Source organism: Neltuma alba, unplaced genomic scaffold, assembly GCF_004799145.2.
Source record: "Neltuma alba isolate B1F8T4 unplaced genomic scaffold, ASM479914v2 tig00003766_pilon, whole genome shotgun sequence".
Lineage (NCBI taxonomy): Eukaryota > Viridiplantae > Streptophyta > Magnoliopsida > Fabales > Fabaceae > Neltuma > Neltuma alba.
The window spans coordinates 65198-86388 of record NW_021633420.1 but is presented as its reverse complement, the minus strand read 5'-3'; the positions used below and the strand labels follow the sequence as shown (position 1 = coordinate 86388).

Genomic DNA, 21191 nt, shown 5'->3' with positions numbered 1-21191 from the left:
AAACACAGACATGAAATATGCTAAACAAGGGAGGACCATATTATTTTTCATTTCATTGAGTCATCATCTAAACAAACACTCGTATAATTTATTAAATCCGATTGAGGATTTTGTCTGAATTAGCAATCCCACCACAGCAGAGAATTGAGTAGATAAAATGAGTCCGTGGGTATACTTTTTGATTTATATCTTTACAGTCGACTTCTTTGTGCAACAGGCTTGAAGCTGGCTAAACCAGTAACTTCCCTCCCAGTAACCAGTGTGTTGATGTCATATGTGCCTTCGTACGTAATAAAGGGCTCCTTAAATCACAGAATGCCTGCAATGATAGATATATTATATATATATATATATTTGAGGGTGAGAGACAAAAAATGAGACAAAGAAAAAGATCCTCCTCTAATAATAAATGTAAGAGTTAGTGGAGGAATTTTTTTTTTTTAAATATATCAAAATGCAAGACCCCAATCCATTGTTCTCCAAATTAGTTCAATGCAAATGATTACAAGAGTATTTTAGGCAACCAACACAACCTTTTTATAAATCACTAAATTATTTCAATATTTGCAAATTAATTATCTAACTCTTCATAAAACAAACTTTTGTCTAGAAATATTCTTCCAATGCAAAGTGGGCCATCAATGTGGCAAAGCAATGATGTGGAAGCCTTCCCCGATCTTCATCCCCATGACTACACTCCTTTCCCATTTCCTTCCCATTTGGCGGGACATCCTCATATTTGTATAGCTTTATGAAGGTTCAGTAAAATTTTGAAAAATAAAAAACAATTTGAATATATTCGCAATAATTTTTGTGTGTGTGTTTGTGTGTGTGTGTATATATATATATGCAAAATAGTGTATGTCCATTTACATTGCTAAACATTTACGTTAGAGAAGGGGAAATAGTCAGTTTCGATACTTTTTCGATTATTCTTTGGGGGGAAAGAAAAAAAGGTCGCAAGGGTCATTTTAAAACTCACAATCACTCTTTTCATTCCATTTTCCATTAATCGTTAGCATCAAACTTACTTTAATAGACTTCATGCTTGGAAATATCTACTAGAATTAATCCCAATTTTATCTAGATTAGATTGGATCTTCAGAAAAAGACAACTTAATTAAAGGATTCAGCGTAAGAACCTTTGCCACTAGAAAATCAGCCAGAATTCCATTGCCACCAAGTAATTCGCGTCCCAGGGCAGCTGTTTCTCTTGCCCTCAAGGTGATCCAAGACTGAAAATTGATGACAATAGTTAATTAGTAGTTAGCATAGCCACTGATGACAAGAAGAAGCCTAGATTGAATGCTTGTTATTTTCTAAGAAGCAACGATGCCAACAAGGAACATGACAAGATACAGACACATGTAATGCAAGGGTTATGACATAACCTTCCCCAAGCTGGCATGACCTTGAGTCATTTTTCCATTCTCATACAACTTGCAAAGGCGCCAACCAACAAGAATCATTGCTTGAATGTTACCAAGCATTTGAACGAGTTTCTGTTGATTGATTTGGAAAGCTACTAATGGTGCTCCAAACTGTTTCCTCTCCTTTAGGTACCTTTGAATTGCTCAGAATTTAGAATGCTTTGCAAGTGAGAGCTTTATTAAAGAACGAGAGCATGGTAATAAAGTGCATACCTATGACACATATCATATATGCCCATAGAAATGCCAATAGGTTGCCAAGCAACCATCACGCGTGAAACAGCAAGTACCTATTTGAAAATTTAGAGAACAGGAAGTAAATTTCATTCAACAGGCAATATTATAACAATGGCGTTGATCTTAATGTCTGGCCCTTCAACAATATATCTCAGAAATTGTCATATTATAGCTTCTTTTTAATGTGAACAATAATTTTAAGCACCTATTTCAAAATTTAGAGAACAGGAAGTAAATTTCATTCAACGGGCAATATTATAACAATGGAGTTGATCTTAATGTCTGGTCATTCAACAATATATCTCAGAAATTGTCATATTATAGCTTCTTTTTAATGTGAACAATAATTTGATAGGTGGTTGCAGCAGACTGAGACAAGGAGAAGAGAAAACTACAGGTATGAAGATACTTGAAGAATATTCTTGTCTTTTGGTAAAGGCGTGATAATATATCAAGAATGTTACAGCTTGAATTAGGGGGGAAGAGCAAAACACAGGCATGCTGATCTTGCTAATAACCTAGAAGACAATAGTGCAATCCCAAACAGGTACAAGACTACAAGGACACAGGATCCAAGACTATGATGCCCTCCAGGTTTTCGTAACAAGAAGTGAGAATTAAATTAGTCATTTATAGTTGAAGTCATGTGCAGCTTCAGATCATATCACAGAAAAAAAATCAATGTACAATGTTACCTTATTTGTATCCTGAAAAGAGTTCACTCCAGGTAGTCTATCCTCATCAGGGACAAAAACTTTCTTCAAAAGAATGTCTCCATTTTGAACAATCCTGAGTCCAATTTTGTTCTCTATTTTGGTGACTGTCAAACCAGGTGCATCCTTTTTCACAATATATCTGAGTTATAGGTCAAAAAACACATGGAGAAGCATGAGAACTTGTAAATCAGGGTAAAAGGATCAAGAAAATATGAGGTTTTAAGTAAAAACATGAACGCACACGTGCGTGCACATGAACATATATACAATGAAATTAGGTAAAGTAGTCGATACCCATTTATCTGATTTGTAGTGGTATTCCTAGCAAATATAACTAACAAATCAGCAAATGTACTGTTTCCTATCCAGCGTTTCTGGCCCTCAAGGATCCAACCTCTGTCAACCTGATATTTTCAATGCAAAACGTTTTACAAGATTGAAGAACTTCTGAATACTTATATAGAGTGATATTTGTCTGCTAAAATAAATTTTAAAAGACGCAATAGAATTTGTTGCAGAAGCAAATAGTGGATAGGATGAGCAAGATATAGGACCCTTGTTGCTGTTGTCTTCAAAGCGCTGGCATCACTTCCATAATCAGGCTCAGTTAAAGCCTAATAAATAGAAAAATAAACATCGTTAACAAGTGTTACCTGAGCAAACAGACGCGATGACAGAAAACGGAGCTTACCCAACATGCTACAGTGCGTAGCTGCGCCAGAGAAGGTAGATACTTTTGCTTCTGATCTTCTGATCCACACAATGCTGTACTTGAGAATTAATAAAAGAAACAAGAAGAAATCAGGAATTGTTGAGAGAATTTCCTGATATAGATGAAACAATAAACAATCAAACTTATAGGTATTACCAATGGTGAGCATTGCCAAGGAAGAATGAACCAAAATGAAAGTTGAACAGCTTGCATCAACTCTAGCAACTTCTGCCGTGGCTACAGCACTTCCAGTAATGGAAAGACCAGGGCACCCATAACCCTGAGAATTGAAACTAGCTAAGCACCTCCTTAACCATGTCTCTTAAAATAGAAAACACACACACACACACACACAATATGCATGAAAGAACCTTGATAGTGCCACCAGCAATGCGCAGTGCCCCAAGTTTTGGAATAACATGGAAAGGAAACTTCGCCTTCTCCCAATACTTCAGGGGGGGGGGGGGACAAACAAACAAGAGTATTGATGTAAGAAGAAAGAAGAAAATGAAGGAAGTCAAAACACGAATGTAAAAATCATATCACATTCTCATTTTAAATGTATCACAGGAAGGTACCTCGGCCATTATAGGAGCAACTTCTTTTTCCATGCACTCTTTTACTTTCATCCTAACAGCCTGCTCCTCCGGAGTCAGTAAGTCATTAAATTGGTAATAATCTGAAGCTGTAATTTTCAGCAATTAAGAACATTAAATCTCGAATCAAGTCAAAATATTTACAATCTTGACAAACCATACAATGTGGAAGACACAGAAATGAAGGGTAAGGGCAGTGTTTTAGAACGTTGAATGTAAATCGTAAGATGATGAGCATCAATGTAATGAAAGTTCAGCTTCTTCACTATGTGTAACAACAAAATTTTTGGAAGGTAGCGATAGGTTGGGGAGGGAACTGAATAATTAAGGAATTTTTTATCCCCAAAGAATTAGGCCACCTCATACCTTTGCTGTTTTAGAATGGGGACAATGAAGAAAACTAGCATGAATTTTATATCTTAAGAGGAGAATTTTGCATAAAAAAATTTGACGGCAGAGGAAACATTTGTGAGATCATTTGGTAAGGTCTCCCTCACAGGAACTTAAGCCATAACATAGTCAATATGTACAAATAATATCATACATGTAATCACATAAAAGGAAAAAGCTTCGCCACGTTTTGTATTCAGGCACAGCCAGGGGCTAGTCTGTTATTGATAAAAACTGTTGCATAATATTATCATCCTACTTTCATTTCAGTAAATTCTAAGTGCAGAAGTCAGATATAACAATTTTGAGAGATACTTGAATGTACACAGAGTAGTTTGCGTTCAAAAGGGTGAAAAAGTAGATCTATTTATCATAAATTAGATGTTGAGACTCACAGTAAAAGAAGAAGGGGGGTCGATTTTCTCAGCACATGAACCAAATATAGTCTATTATATCAAATATACAAGCACATCACTATGCAAAGTTCTTATATCAGCATGTTAGCGTAGAGACAAACTCAACCTCTTCTTAAACCTCTTTAGTCTAGATAAAGTAAAGCTTCCAAAACATCAGATTTCTCCAAACATAACGTGAACTATTAAAAACAATTCTTACCACACGGAGGAAATGTAGAGGCTGGAGTTGCTTGAGGAAATGCTACAGAGATATCCAGTGATGGCAAGTGAAAATAGGAAGGCATCTCATATTTCGCATCATCATCTGTGAAATCAAAGTATGCAAGAATAGCTCTTATTAATCATCATATATGGCGTAAAAACTATAAAATAAGAGTAATCATTCTATCCGATCAGACCAAGCAACAAGCTGATAACGCAGTGTGTTTAATTGGTGCGTTTCCACTACCAATGCGCTGTGTACGATAACAAGCTCCCATGAGTTGGAAAGACGACCATAGAAATGAATAATAATATGGTTCCCTAACCAGTACATAAAGACGACCCTCATAACACTCTCCAGAACTATTTTAATCTATACAACAGTATTTTCATGTAACATTGTTATGATTTTTAAGGCGAAAAGTCAAACTAGAAAATTAATAAAGGATTCCACAATCACAGAAGAGCAGTTATGTATGGCAAATCAAAATGCAATACAGACCTCGATTCTTGGAAGAAAGGACGGTCATGATGGCGGATAGCAGCAAAAAGTTAGGGTTTTGCAGGTGACGGAAAAATGGTTGAACTATCGGAGCTGTGATGAAGAGAACGGGACAGGAAGTTTAGATTTGGACGAAACTGAAGAGAGAAGAGAGACAGATTGATGATGGCAATTGAATTGGTCGGAAAGACACGTGGCGGGGCACGCAAACCAAGGCCGAATCATGCTTCCACGTCAGCAATTTCTCCCCTTAAATGCAAAAAGTTCCCCTTAAATGCAAAAAAATTCCTTAAAAATAACCTAAAGCCTCTTAAAAATAAACTAAAGAGATTTTATTTACTTAATTATTAAATTATTTTTTTGTCAAGTATATATTGACAACTAAAAAAATAACCGTTAATAATATAAGGTGTAAAGATTAATAACTATCATCACAAGTATTAATAATATATTTTCTCAGCACATCAGAAAGATTTAAGATATGAGTTGTTAATACATGTTGTTATTAATATTCGCATTTTAAATTGTTAATAACTACTTTTTTAATTGTTAGTATATACTTAAAACAATGAGAGCAACTTAGTAATTGAATAAGTGAAATTTCTTGTAATAAGATCCTTTAAAACTTAAGTTAATTTAATAATTTTATGATATTTTTTTATGTTCAATTCTCTTAAGTAGAATTTTAATGCAATGTTTTCTTTTTCTTCCCTGCGGGTTCCGCCCGAAGCTTAAACTAGTAGAAGTAATTAATAGTGCATCTTTTTCGCCTTTTATTTTTTCCCTGAATATCTTTTTTTGTACAAGCCTTTCCGCCGTGAGATCCTCTAGGGTGATTATCTTCTCATTTTTTTACAATCAATTATCACATCCAAGTTTTGATGGTTAAGATTTTTAATTTTTTAATAAAATTAGAATATTAAATTAAAAAATAATTAATCATATTTGAATTGCTCAAATTTAATCTGAAGAATTTAAAATTGCATAAAAAATACTTTATAAATGATTGAATCTAAATCATTAAAATATTGATTTTATGGTTTGAAAAATAAGATGATAATGAGAAGGGAAGAGAAGTCTCTCCCCGGTGACTATATGTAGGAATATTTGGCACGGATATGTTTATTATTTTATTGGGAAATTTTAAAAAAATGATTATTAAATTTTAAAATTTCATATCAGTATTAATGACTACTCTCTTAAAAAAATAACTGCACTAAAAAAGCAAATCACAATGTATTTTTGTAATAATATCTTACTTGAAATTTTAAAATTCAACTGCCATTTTTTTAGGAATTTTCTCTCTTTTATTTTGGGTGTATCCTCTCCTTCTCTTGAAGAGCTTACTAGAATAAAATAATAATATATTATTCCTATATTATTTTTCCAAATTTGAGTGATAATGATGATTGCATTCCCATTGATCAATTGTGTAACCGTGCACGGTCCTTTTCTGGGAAGAATATCAAAGATCCAAGATGTCCCCAAGCGAGAGCCCCACCATGGGAATTGCAGACGAATGCGACCCACAAATTTGTACTATTGGTACCTCTAGCTAAATAGAGCCATATTATTATAATTTTTTATTCTTAATGTAAAATTTAATTAACTAATTTGAATAGATTAAGAATATTAAATAATTAATATGATTTTTTTTAAATACTTTAAGCATCTTCCTTAATTCTCTTTCTTTCTCTCATACTTAATTATTGTTAGAAGAATATTAATAAGGTTAATTTGAAAAAAAAATTAATAAACACGCGAAGTAGATTTTGTATATAGGATCAAAATCAACTTCCTAATTAATTCTCATATTAAGAACAGACGAGTATTAATTACTCCTTAAGGAACAATATGTCTTTTTTTTTTTTGGCAAAAAAAAGTATGTCTATTTTTATCTAACAGCATAATGCTAAATACAACTCATTGTCTCCAGGAGTTTCTCTATGTGAAGAGATCCAAAATACAAAATTATCTAAATGCAGTATGGTTTCTTCAGATCAGACACATGATAACATTTACTCGGTGCCTCTGCATGGTTGAAGTATATTTCAAGACAAACAGAATCATACGGCCAAGGTCCTTGCGAAGAATGACTCGTCAAAATCAGCTGTTTTTGATACTCGTCTGCAACATCTTCGGACCATGTTGTTCAAAAGGGGTATGGGATTATTTTCCCTTAACTGTTAGTTTCCTTTAATTTTCAAGCATTTGCCCCTCTTCTGTGCAAAAAAGAAAAAAGATGTCATCCCATGTTAATACATTGGGAAAGATTGGTGCCTTTTGAAAATACTATTTGTTAATTTATACTATCTCATGTCCTTGATATAAGAGTTAGGTGACTAATTTGAGTAGATCAAAAAAATTAATTAAATTAGTTATTTATAATAAATATGTGTTAATTTATACTATGTCATGTCCTTAAGTTAGATTGGTGTTTTTTGGGAATACTATTGGTTAGTTATATTTATTTACTTCAGATTTAGTATATCAGATGAAGCTAAAATCCCAATCAGCTTTTGCAATCACAAAAGATAATAGAGATTTGCTTATGCATGGATGAAAAGTTACTTGTAAATATGTTTATATATAAGCCAATTCTTGTATTAATAAGCTATAGCTTATTATGCTCATGAAATTTTGAACTCCGGTTTGCCAGTTGCATTGGAACCGCCAGGGAGAAATTTGATGAGGCAGGATTTAACTAGCAAATTTTAGATATTATTTATTTTTGTAGGATAGTATCTGGTACTACTAGCTCAAGACTTTTGCCTTTCCTCTGTATTTTTTTTTTTAAATGTTAGTATCCTAATTTGAATCCAGTAAAGACGTTTTTGGGACATTTGGAATTTGACTTGCAAAAATGAAAATTGCAAGTGAGAAGACCATTAGTATATTCAGTATTGTTTGTTCCTTTTCCTCTCCTCCGCCTCCCAATTCCCCTCCTCAGTGCTGTTATCGAGAAAACCAGAAAGAGAGGCAGAAGCTCTGAACAATCCCCAAGCTCCTGTTTCAAAAAAAAAAGCGAGCTTTCTGGCACCCCTTTTGCTCAGCAACCGATCACTTTCTCAGAAACCAAACAAAAGGAAACTCAAGCCTGGAAAATTGTATCCTTTCTCCTTTCTTTGAGAATCGTGGGTCACTGGAAACTAAACTGTTAAGTGAAGGCCTATGGCTATGGGTATGGATCTCAGAGCATAATGGGATGAACCGAGAGGGAAGGAGGAGAAGCAAAAGAGACGAAGGGAAGAGATTTTCGAAACACGGCACCAAGAAATGAAACGAATAGAGCAAAAATGACAGGAGCGAACAAAAGGGAAAGTGCTGGAGATGCGGGGTATCGATCCCCGTACCTCTCGCATGCTAAGCGAGCGCTCTACCATCTGAGCTACATCCCCTTGACATCGGGCTGACTTTCTTTATAAATGTATTCCTTGTCTGAGTCTTGACATAAAGCAGGAAACTTCAAAGAATAAAATGTTCTTTTAAATTCTTCTTTAATTTTAGGATTTAACAAAATAAAAAAACTTTAAAACATTTAATGCAAAGGAAAATTATTAGATAATACTACCTTTTGTCCATAATATAACTTTTTTTGTTGCAATTTGTTCACAATATATTTAAAAAAAATAAAAACCTTACTTCACTAGCTTCCATCAAAACCATGTCTGTAAACCAAAAAAATAAACTAATAAGATTCTCTATTTGGGCCTGTGCATCACAATTTCTTGGGCCATTAGTAGCATTATGAGTCTAATTATAAAGGTTTGTTTGGAATGATTTACATAGAAACAGTGTTTTAATTGTAATTTAGAAAATATTAGCTAAATATATGAGAAAAATTTTGTTTCAATTTACATGAAAATGCCTATAAGCACTTAACAAACGCATCTCCAAATCGCACTTATTCTTCTCTTTAAGCACATGGAAGCAAGGCCTCGAAAAGGATTTGTGAAAAGGGACATTGCCACTATCCAATCACCATCACATTTTGCAAAATTAATCTTATCTTATCTACATCAATTGCCATCATAATACTTTCCAATATACCTGCGGTATGTTTATGCGTTTTCCTTTCTAACCATTCACTGTCATTTTGAAGTGGCCCGGGGACAGGATGCATCTTCGTGGAAATAAATGGGAGGCAGAATCTCATCGTATCTTATGATCATCCCATGTGCCTTATCATGAAGTTAAATATGTTGTTCCTTTTACTTTGTTTCTCTAAACAACCATGGAAACAGAGATGAAAAGATGCCATCTTGCTCGCTAACTTTTTATTCCCTTCATAAAAGTAGGCACTAGGTAGGACTCGAAAGTAACATAATGATTTATGATTCGGTTCCTGATACAAAAATGGCAAATTAAGCCGTGATTAGTGCTTATTCATGTGCGTGTGCTTCGTACTTGTATATAAATAGAAGAATTTTCCAAGCATCACCCCTCTATTTTAATTTACTTCTATAAATGCCTATGCAGAAGGCATGCTTGTGAGATAACTTGCTTGACATAGAATGTACAGGACAAATAGCTAACACAGGAAATCTGATCTCTACAATCCGTTTCGTAAATCTCAATCAAGATGCAGCGATTCTGTCATATAATTCAATCACATTAGCTTTTGATGCTGACGAATTCAGCCAAGTTAACATTCTTGGATCAGACAGGACCATATCTTGTATTCGCTATTCTTCCGCCAACAAGATCCTTCAACTCAATTTCACCTGGGAATCTATTCTCCTTCAACTTGGAGAATATCTACAACGTCCAATAAAACAAAGATCTTAAATTCATGAATTGAAAATCAGAAGAGACAGTCATATGATGTATAATCTCAGAAGAAAAAGGAAGGAAGAACTTACCAATTCACCATTGCAATACACTTCAAAAGCACCAGAACTCTGTAGGAAAGATTGAACAAAATTCCCAAGAAGCCAAGTGCTTGCCATACTTCCAAACCTATTGGCACGCAATGAGTAGTACCATGAAGGTGGCGTCACTATTCCCAATTTAGGAAATATCTGTTCACCTGCCACTACAAGTCCAATAATTCCAAGTTGCACCACTGGTATCACTTTGCTAACCATGCGTTTAGTAAGTGGAGGTGGGCAGTTAGCTAAAACAACATCAATCCCAGGAAACGCTGTTTCCAGCAATTGTTTAGATGCAACTGCAGTTCCTCTGCACAAGAAATTTTGATTCTGTCAGATATTTTATAAATGAAACGAGCTCATATGAATGCAGCTGGCAAAGTTTAATCGGAAGGTTAATTGAAGATTTTCAGTTGGAGAGCTTCAAAAGTCCAAATTCAGAGGGAAGTAGCAGTTTTAATTTCCCCAGAACATGGTTGACGGTAGCAAGCAACCAATGTTTATTATATACCTCTATCTTAAGTGATGCTCTAGTTTGGGAGAACCGCTCCAAATAGGATATGAAAATCACATGAAATAACAAATTGCTAATCTAATTTCTCAGGTTGCATCTTCAAAAATGAGTTTGGAAAGAACAGAAGCAAAATGCTGCAAGGCTTTTACACCCCCCCCCCCCAAAAAAAAAAAGGAGAAAGGAAAAAAGGAAAAGAGAAATTCTGAAATGCTAGTGTGAGAAACGAGCATGATGTTGACACCCGAGTTTTCATCATTTAAGCATTGGAGCACCTTGTGTATGCGAAGCCACTTCAACGTCCACCTTCAATGTCCCTATTTGGTAAAAGTAAAAGTTCCGTTTGAAAACTTTCATTAATGATGCATTTAACAGTCCTCAGATTGCCGGGCACTAACAGAGGATGCATGCAACAGTGAGGAATGAAGTAATCGATAACATGGCAAGATGCGCGTTCAAAGCCAATGAAATTTCAGCCAATGCTAATTGCCTTGTGCGCTTTAGCTTCTTAAAAGAAAACACGAGAAAAGCAATGTTGAACTGGCGCTAAAAGGTGGCAAGTCTTTCTGAATTACTCACAGATGCATTGAATTTAATACAAAAATGGCACAGAAAAGTCAAGCGGTTAGGCAAACCTGTAAGAACAAGAAGTGCAGAAGTCAATGTTAACAGTGTTGCCGCCCCCAATCGGTGGGACAATGGTGGTCTGTTTCTGCATCAAAACCAACAAGTCACCGACACAAACTTCCAATTCGAATTAGAAATGAAAGGGTTGATGAAAAAAATGAAAAAACCTGAACGGGAAATTCCAGGGATTGCTGAAGATGCGGTTGAGACTTGGTGGGAATCGGAGAATGTTTGTGAGAAATCGGCTTGTGAGGTGGAGAAGAGAAAAGATTCATAATGTCAGAGCAGAAGAGCAAGACCGGTAAGCCCACTAGAAGAATTTGAGTTCGATCCATTGAAGCGGAGGTTGAGATTCAGGTGATTCAAAGCCTGAAAACGAAGGGCGAAAGGGTGCAAATGGAATTGAATTGAATTGTTTCGTAAATCACAATCTGAGATCCAGACTAAAAATTAAGATCCGATGTTAAAGATGGTAACCCGATTTATTTGCAACTGTTCAATCAGGCGTTAGATGTGTTCATCAATGTGTCACCACGTACCAGCGTAATGAACACATCGAAATCTGAGCAAGATTCGAGAATATCTTTCTTTTTTTATAATAGAAAACTGCATTCAATAAAAAGGGATAATACAACAAACAGATCTTAAGGTCTTCCATTTGATCAAGCGTATAAAAATTTCCTGCCATGGTATGTGAAGATTTAGCTAGAAAGTCAGTGTATCCTAAGTGAGATTCGGGAATATCTAGATGGTGATCTGCTTAAAATTTTTAACAATAAATTATTTTATTGTATATGGATAACATATAATAATAGGTAAAAAAAATTATCTTTATATAATGTATTAAGTATTAACTAAAAAATTATCTTTATATAATGCGTTAAGTATTAACTATATATGTTTTATATGCAAGTGGCATTATTAATGAATTTGCCTTGCAATAGATTTTATATTATGTGTTTAAAATTTTGTTGATTTTAAAAAAAATGGTGAAATTGGTGATGATGATAAATTCATTAAGGTCCCTTTAGAAGGGTTCATAAGTAATTTATAGAATATAAGATAAATTTGTTAAATGAATTTTGTCTTGATTTACGTAAAATATGTTAATAAGTGTTATTAAACGGTCTTAATTAATATTAAATACCTTAAGAAGATTTTACTCTTTTCGTTTGTAATTCTTTATCAAAATGTTAAGATGGTAAAAGGTTCAAACTCAAAGGAAAGTATGATTGATTTTATGTAATAATCCAGTCATCCAATCGATAAAAAAAACTGACCAGGAAAACATAAAAAAATTTAAACTCTGAGCAGCATTAAATTGACACACCATGGAAGAGTGAAGGTCGGTTCCTCAACCTGCAAATCACATCAATATTTTTATTTCAAAAACGAATCTTATCATTTGACCATGGGAGATATGTGTGTATTAGAATCAAGGCCTGTGTTCTCTTCCTTCTGAAAGTGTTCCCACGGGAACGTGATCTATGTGCTTAGAATATCAGTTTGAAATGGAATGATGAAAGTATTTTAAACCCGTCATTGTTTGATCTACGTAAGCTCTTCGCAAATTTTAATTTCTTTTATACCTTTAATCTTATATCATATATATAAATATATATATTTTCTTGTGTGTGTAAATATTCAATGTTTTTCGGCCTTTTGTGGTAAGATTGCAGAGATAATATTAAAAACTTTGCCCTTTAAATCTATTTAATATACTCCACTAATGACATTTCATCATTCCATTAATTAAGAACATTTTTCAAGGGAAAAAGAAGTTACTTGTGAATAGCTTCCAAAATCACATTCACAAAATGGCCATCTAATTTTAATTTCCTCATGAGATTGCTTTTTTTTTTTTTTGGGGAGCAAATTCCTTATATGAGATTGCTTACAGATGACACAAAAGATTCTTCTTCCTATCCTCGTTCTTCTCATAATATGACTGTATCTATATTTCAGAATAACTCAAATGTTAAGATTTCTGATTTGATTATTTCTGTTCTGATCCTTAATATGAGACCTAATTAGATGGTTAATAATAATTTTAAATGTAAAACTTATTTTATATAATTATCAACTTTTTCTTAAGTTAACTTAATTGATGTCCCTTAACAAGAATCAAGTAGGAGAGGAAAAGAGGGAATCAAAGAAGATGCTTAGAGTATTTTTTAAAAAAAGATATTATATTAACTAATTTAATTAAAATTAATAATTTACTCAAATTAGTTAATTGACTTTTACCTTAATGACCCTATAAATATACCACCACAACTGTTAGTTTTTATTTTTTTATACTGGTAGGAGCTTCGTAACTCTATAAACCAAATCAAATATTATTATCACAACTAAAATGGTAAAATCAAAGACCTCTTGCTGTGCAACAAAGGCTTAACCGTTTAACGTTTTTTATTTGAGTCTGAAATTGATTAAAGTATTTTTAACCATTTTAAAAGTATGTGTTTTATTCTTAGATCTTAAGATAATAAAATATAAATTGTTCTATAATTTAGATAAATGTTCCAAGATAGGCACCAATGGTTTAAAAATCTTGTGACCCATAGAACTGACAGAGTGATGGATAAAAGATTATATAATTTCCATATTAAAATTAAAAAGAGCTCAAGTTGTTCCATGGGACTTAAATACACCGATGATTTGAATTTCTGGATTATTTTATCCCTGCTTGACATTATTTTATTTCTAATCGGCTAATGGGATTGATGCCACCAAAACCCCCAAAGAAAATCCACAATAAATAAATAAACCATCAAACACAAACATCAACATAACAACAAATTAAAGGTTCAATCATACTTTTTTGAAATATTTAAATTACATTTTTTCTTAAAATTTAATTTCATCAGTAATTGAATTATGAGTTGCGCTGATCTCTTTTATAACAAAAGACGAGGGATAATTATTTTTGTTTTGATCAAAACATGCGTGCATGTGTGTCTTTATTAATTCCTCCGACCTATTATTATAATAACTATAAATTAAAATTATAACCTATGTTTGGATATGGAGGCTTACTCAATAAAACACGTGATTGATGTAAAAAAGTCCCAGAACATAAAAAGCAGCCATAGTGCTCATTCCATTTCATACCCTGTTTGATCCATTCCGACCTACGCGTGAAATGTGAATAAATATTAAATAATAAAGTTTAAGAAATAAAAGGAAAGAAAAATAATTTGTGTAGCGTGCGGCACATGGGTGGGCTGAAGCAAGCACTACCGACCCATTAATTAAAGGGCGGACTCGCATAATGAACCAATTGGAGAAAGGGTGAGACCCACGAGACAAAATAGGTCAACCTCAGCCACACGGCAACACTGAGAATTCTAAGGGTGTGTTTGGATGAAACCAAACCGTGATTTGGAAAAGTGATTCTGGAGAGTAGATTCTGGGGAGAATAGATTCTGTGAAGAATAGATTTTGTAAAAAAGTGATTCTGAGAAGTGAGAGTGTTTGGATAGTTGTTATCAGAAGCACTTTTTATATATACAAATTACTAAAAAAAAGACATAAGTTAATATGATAATTACAAAAAAAATAGATTTTATGATATATTTTAATTTGAAGGAATAAAATTGTTAATAATATATTTTTTACCAACATAATTAATAATACATAAGATAATATAATTAATAAATAATTAATATGTATATATATATTTATAAAATATAAGATTGAATATGTTTATAAAAAAATATATTTATAAAAAAAATAACAAGATACATATCATATAGGCTCTCACACTCTCCCTTTTTTCTCCAAAAGCAAAAAAATTTTGCTTTTTCCAAAACCATGGTTTTGACCCAAAATCATGGTTTTGGTTTTTAGGGGGGTGTTTGGGTGATCTATTCCCCAAACCATGGTTTGGGGTGTCACCCAAACACACCCTAAATTCAAATCTTAGAATGTTGAAAGGGAAAAGTAAACACGCCTTGGTCTCTCCCACATATTTACGAGGAAATATCGCTATGCGACTTCTATATATAAAGTCCGTCTCAAACTCAGACTCCCACAAGAAGACCAACCCCAAGACGCAAACTTTTCCTGAGCTTTTGCCCCTTTTTTTTTTCCTTTTAACCCTTTTGATCTTCCGACTTTCAATATTTCATTCAGATTTGTAAACTAAGAGGCTGAGCTTTGTGTTGAGGTGGGAGGAGAATCTGGGGGGAAGCCAGAGGAGTGGAGGATCAACGTGTGGCTGTCGTTGAAACACAAGTGCCCACTGAGTGTTGGATTTAATTCCTCAACTAAATTTTTCTTTCTTTCCTTGTCATAAGTTTACTAGTGTTTTGTCCTTCTTTAAGATATTTTGCCTGGCTTTGCCTTCTTTCTGCTTTGGTTCACATATTTTCGTCTCTCTCTCTCTCTCTCTCGCCCCCTCTCTCCACCGTTACTTTTCCTTTTTATTTTCCCAAGAGCCCAGGTGGGCAAACCCTGTTTTAAAGCTAAAAAGCTCCATCTGGGTCTCCAATGGCAAGTTGGGTTTTAACAGAATGTGGGTTAAAGCCCCTTCCGCCAACATTCCCTCGACCCAGAATTGGAGCTGTTACGTGTAAGAGCTCAAAGGTTAGATTTTTAAACGCAAACAATGGTGTGAATGAAACAGATCTGAAATTTCAGACAAGAGGCTTAACTGGTAACTTTAGAGAGAGAAGAAGCTGGGAATTGAGAGTGAGTGCTCCTTTGAGAGTTGCTTCCATTGAAGGAGAGAATGAAGAAAGCAAAGAGACAATCAACGTGCAGTTTAATGGGGTCACCCAGGAAGAACCAGAATTCGATCCTGGGGCTCCACCACCATTCAAATTGGCAGATATCAGAGCAGCCATTCCAAAACATTGCTGGGTGAGGGACACATGGAAGTCGATGAGTTATGTTGTGAGAGATGTGGTCATGGTTTTTGGAATGGCTGCTGCTGCTGCTTATTTAAACAACTGGCTGGTTTGGCCTCTGTATTGGGCTGCCCAAGGAACCATGTTCTGGGCTCTGTTTGTTCTTGGACATGATTGGTAATGACCAATTTCTTTGATCTCTGTTAAATTTCTAGTTTGGGTTATAAAGCTGTGTCTAGATTCATTTGATTGTTGGTTTTGATGTTTCAGTGGTCATGGAAGCTTTTCAAACAATCCCAAGCTGAACAGTGTGGTCGGTCATCTTCTGCATTCTTCAATCCTTGTACCGTACCATGGATGGTATGCTTCTAAATGAACTTTCTCTCCTCTGGTCCTCTCTTCTCTTGGACACTTCTCACTGTAATTTTCTAAATTATACAGGAGAATCAGTCACAGAACTCACCACCAAAACCATGGTCATGTGGAAAATGATGAATCTTGGCACCCGGTAGGCTAAAATCTATTTACTCCTAAGCGTTAAAGGGGTAATCTTTTGTCCCCTCCTTCCTCATTCTATTGCAGTTTCTAATATGAGAAGTTGAATTTTCAAACTTGCAGCTGCCTGAGAAAATATACAAGAACTTGGATAATTTGACCAAGACTCTGAGATTTACTGTACCATTTCCAATGCTTGCATATCCTTTCTACCTCGTAAGTTGCTTCTGCTCCTGAAAGTTTTTCACAAGACTTGAATGTGAAATTCATGAAAGCAGTTTGTTGAAATAAGGAAATTGACTTGGTTCATGATCTGAAAAAACAAATTGCAGTGGAGCAGAAGTCCAGGAAAGACTGGTTCTCACTTTGACCCAAACAGTGACTTGTTCGTTCCCAATGAAAGAAAAGATGTTATCACTTCTACTATTTGTTGGACCGCCATGGCTGCTTTGCTTGTAGGCTTAGGATTTGTGATGGGTCCAATTCAGTTGCTCAAGCTTTACGGCATTCCTTACTGGGTAAGCTCACAGTTCTTTTGACTCTCTGTGGATTAAATACTTCGCAGTTGTTTCCCTCCTTTAAGTTTTCCTCTTTACAAGCCCTAATTGAACTTTGCTTGTGATTGAAGATTTTTGTGATGTGGCTGGATTTCGTGACTTACCTGCATCACCATGGACATGAAGACAAACTACCATGGTATCGTGGAAAGGTATCATTTCTCCCTCATTTTTCTTTTTACTTTTTTCTGGGAAATGAAAGTTAACGTGATTGGATGATCTTAGCGAGAGTCTCTCTTATTTTAGTGTTTCAAGTTTGTGGTATTTTCAGAAGTAATAAATCTTCATTTATGTTGTGATAGGAATGGAGCTACCTAAGAGGTGGACTTACAACTCTTGATCGTGATTATGGTTGGATTAACAACATCCACCATGACATTGGAACCCATGTCATTCATCATCTCTTTCCTCAAATTCCACACTACCACTTGGTAGAAGCAGTGAGTATTATCTCTCTACTTTTAATGTGTTTTATATAATTATCATAAAATTATTTATCTTTCACTGAAAAAAAATCCTTAATGCTTTTTTAGACTGAGGCTGCAAAGCCGGTACTCGGAGAATATTTCCGTGAACCAAAGAAATCAGGACCTCTTCCCTTTCACCTAATTGGAGATCTGGTAAGAAGCTTGAAGAAAGACCATTTTGTTAGCGACACAGGGGATGTTGTATACTACCAAACAGACCCTAAGGTCGCTGGCTCTTCTTCTTCTTCTTCATCATCATCAAAGTAGAAGCTTTAAACAGTTTTCCCACTTGAAACAAACAAGGCAATATGAGAGGCAACAGAAGAAGTATGTGATATATATGACACAGCTCCTTAACTCTGAAGAAATTAACTTCGGAGATTGTCTCACTGTCGGAGTTTGTAATTTCTTGGAATTGCGAAGAGCTAACTTGTTCCTTAATGGATAAAAGAGAGTAGGTGCTTGTTGCCTGACACGTTTGATAGTGATTGTCTGCTGCTGAAGATTAAGCAGAGTGTATCTACCTGTTATTGTAGTTTCTTCTTTGAGAGTGAAGAATACTTGTAAATTGGTTATTCTTGATGAAGTGGTTTATCTTCATCAAATTGATGATGTATTTGCGTAAGTTTAAAGTTTAAACACCAATGTTAGATGAAAATTGAAAAATACAAATAAATTCATTAATTTGCCTCTCTTTTCTTGTTCCCCCCTTCTCAAGCATGCATATCTATCAATTATTCGTTTTGTCCCTTGATAACTCTTTCTAAAATTTAGTTTGGCTAGCTCTGATTTCTAAGTCTAAAGGAATGATTTTGTCCAAAATTTAAATCCCTGGAGAAGCTACTGGACCACATGAAATAAGTTAATCATTATATATAAAAATAGTTCTGGTAAAAAAAATTTATATATAAAAATAGGAGTTAGATAACTAATTTAAAAGTTTAGATGTTGGTTGATATTTTTTTAATCCTAAATGTAAGAGTTAGATAACTAGCTTATAAATATTTAAAAAATTAATTAGGTTAATTATCTGTAATAAATAAATACTTGTTTATTTAAAATACCTCCTTTAATTATTATCCCAATGAGAGAAGCTCCCTTTAATAGGAATATTTTGAGAGAGAAAAATACAAATTTGATAAACAAAATGGATTAAAGTCTTACATTTAATAGTAAAACAAATCTTGCAATTAGTTTCTATATTTAGGATCATAAAAGTATTCAACTTTGTAAATATATATACCTAAAAACCATCGAGCATGGTGATAAAGATTGAAAAGGACAAGACCCTTGACCCAACATTGAGAGGAGGATCCAAGAGTATCAAGAAAATCTGAATGGAAAACAAAAGGTCGAAATTATATGAGAATGAGAATGAGAATGAGGTGAGATGGGGCTGAGCAATGGACACAACAGAACGGGGGAGAAGTCATTGTCTGTCACATATCAGCATGGTGGTTCTGAAAGTGAGTGGCCTAATTTTTTTTTTTTTAGAAACCAGGTGGTATTCCCAACTAATCCTTCCGAGGAGTAGAGATTATCGAAGTGGGTTTTGCCTCTCCTAACAAAACTTTTTCTATACAGATGGCTTGGTTTGAATCCCAGACATCATGTTTAAGGGATCCAACTATCTACCGACTACGCAAGACTTTGTTGGTAGTGAGTAGCCTAATTGAATTAAAAAGAAAGAGTAATGTGAATGAATCAAATAATGTGAAGGTGAAGAGCGAGGAGGTACACACTGTCTCCCAATGGACCACTCACACAGTCACACAGACACAGTTCATCTCACATGCGTCCATACAGCATCCAACCATTTTGTGTCGGAAAAAGTTTGTGCCTTTCATCCATCCCATCCCTAATCCTTCCACATTCTCTCTTTACAATTACAAGCTTACAACCAACCTACCAGCTGTCATCTTTTTTTTTTCACCCCACTAATCCAATTTTTTTTAATATCTGAGAACAATTCCAGAAAAGTAGGACACATATCCTATCACGAACGATTTGGTGCTGTGTTATGGTATCACGTCACTGGCCAGCAAAAAAATAGTACTACCTCTGATTCATAAGATAAGATTCAATTTGTAGTTCAAAACTAAATCTTACATTAATGATAATAAAATTTTATCTTTAATTTTGCCTCAATTATCGATTTAGTCATCGGAATTTAAATTTATCAATTAAGTCTAAAAAATTTCACAGTCATATGCAAATAGTCTTTTATAATTCAAAGAAATGTAGGGTGACTTGTAAAAGGATGTGTGAATGAAATATGCTTGCTTTTAACAATTTGGTTAAAGATAAGCAGGGCATAAGTTTGTATGGTTATAAAATTTTAGAGACTGGATTAATACAAATTAAACTTCAAGAACTAAATCAAACTAGAACTCTCTTTTTGTGGTTTCATTAGTGTTCTCGATTGTATTGTTTTCTTTAATTTGAAATGAACTTCGATATCAAGAGATAAAACATATTCGCATAGCTACAGTACTTATTCTTGAAAGCCCTTCTTTTTTTTGGTATTTAAATTTGTGATTGCTTAAAAGATATCACAACCAGCTTTAGCCAAACTATTTGTCGATTGATAATTGTTTCTTATTTATAATATACTCCTCCTGTCCTTAATATAGGACCCAATTATTAAGTTGCTTTTAGTCCTAAATATAAGACCCATTTCTCATATTTATCAGTTTTCTCTAAATTACTCCTATGGATACTCCTTCAACCATAATCAAGTAGAAGAGGGAGATGGGGTATTAAGAAAGATGATGATGGTGTTTTAGGAAAAATATGTCACGTTTCTTATAATTAACTAACTTACCTAACTACCCTAATTTAATCAAATTAGTTAAATGGGTCTAATATTAAAGACCAGAAGAGTATGGTTTTAATACATCTAAAATTCTCAAAGCAACCTTCCAAATACTAGAATTTCACATTAAACATTCTTATTTTATTTATAGCCAGCTAGTCAACAATTGACAGCATTGCTTATATAACAATCTTTTTTCGTTTCTCAAGCAACTATTTTTCATAAATCCAACAGAGATATCATTTCACAAACATGGTTTTAACTTGAGCCAAGTGTTCTCTTCTTCCGCTTCTCCTACAACTGTAGAAAGAAAAATCATCATCATTATTGAACAGAGCTTCCATAAATCTTCATTATTCCACTGACATTCACTGCGAGTGAGTAGTCTAATGGGCCAAGGAATGGCCCATCTTAGCCCATGGTCCAATAACGGTGTTAGTGGGCCGAGAAAATCAATTTTGACGAAGCCCATTATTAAATTGAACCGTAGCCGCTACGAATGATGTAGTATTTGTGTTTTTATATGAATATATTACCCTAGAATTGTAAATTATTCAGGTTTCACATCATTTAAAAAATAATAATTTTTCATAAGTGGCTTGGTGAGTTGGTGGGAAAAAATCAATGAGATTTTTTTTAAGTACCAAACCTAAATTTGACTCATACTGAAAATGTTTGAATCAACTTGAATATTATATTGTGGCATAAGTTGATGATGACGACAATATTTAATTTGTCCCTGTTTGTCCACTAATTTAAAAAAATGCTGTTTTTTCTCTGTAATTTTTTAAACAG

General features: G+C 34.1%; 2 protein-coding genes, 1 non-coding gene and 1 pseudogene across 3 annotated transcripts; 1 reads left to right on the top strand and 3 right to left on the bottom strand.

Annotated features, from left to right (window-relative positions):
• Nucleotides 1-181: 181 nt before the first annotated feature.
• Nucleotides 182-5336, bottom strand: LOC114742449 (acyl-coenzyme A oxidase 4, peroxisomal-like; annotated as a pseudogene).
• A 3189-nt stretch (nucleotides 5337-8525) lies between these two features.
• TRNAA-AGC (transfer RNA alanine (anticodon AGC)) lies at nucleotides 8526-8598 on the bottom strand. Its single transcript has one exon. It is a non-coding gene; the product is annotated as a tRNA-Ala (tRNA).
• A 922-nt stretch (nucleotides 8599-9520) lies between these two features.
• On the bottom strand, nucleotides 9521-11775 carry LOC114742451 (selT-like protein). Its single transcript, XM_028930712.1, has 4 exons — nucleotides 11377-11775; nucleotides 11218-11294; nucleotides 10063-10381; nucleotides 9521-9958 (listed from the first exon to the last, which is right to left on the bottom strand). Exons 1-4 carry the CDS (start codon nucleotides 11542-11544, stop codon nucleotides 9860-9862), a joined length of 663 nt encoding a protein of 220 aa, XP_028786545.1. The 5' UTR covers nucleotides 11545-11775; the 3' UTR covers nucleotides 9521-9859.
• A 3529-nt stretch (nucleotides 11776-15304) lies between these two features.
• LOC114742448 (omega-3 fatty acid desaturase, chloroplastic-like) lies at nucleotides 15305-18213 on the top strand. The gene is made up of 8 exons (XM_028930711.1): nucleotides 15305-16239; nucleotides 16333-16422; nucleotides 16504-16570; nucleotides 16681-16773; nucleotides 16890-17075; nucleotides 17186-17266; nucleotides 17417-17554; nucleotides 17648-18213. The coding sequence occupies exons 1-8, from the start codon at nucleotides 15704-15706 to the stop codon at nucleotides 17846-17848; spliced, it is 1392 nt and encodes a 463-aa protein (XP_028786544.1). The 5' UTR covers nucleotides 15305-15703; the 3' UTR covers nucleotides 17849-18213.
• The last annotated feature ends 2978 nt before the right edge of the window (nucleotides 18214-21191 follow it).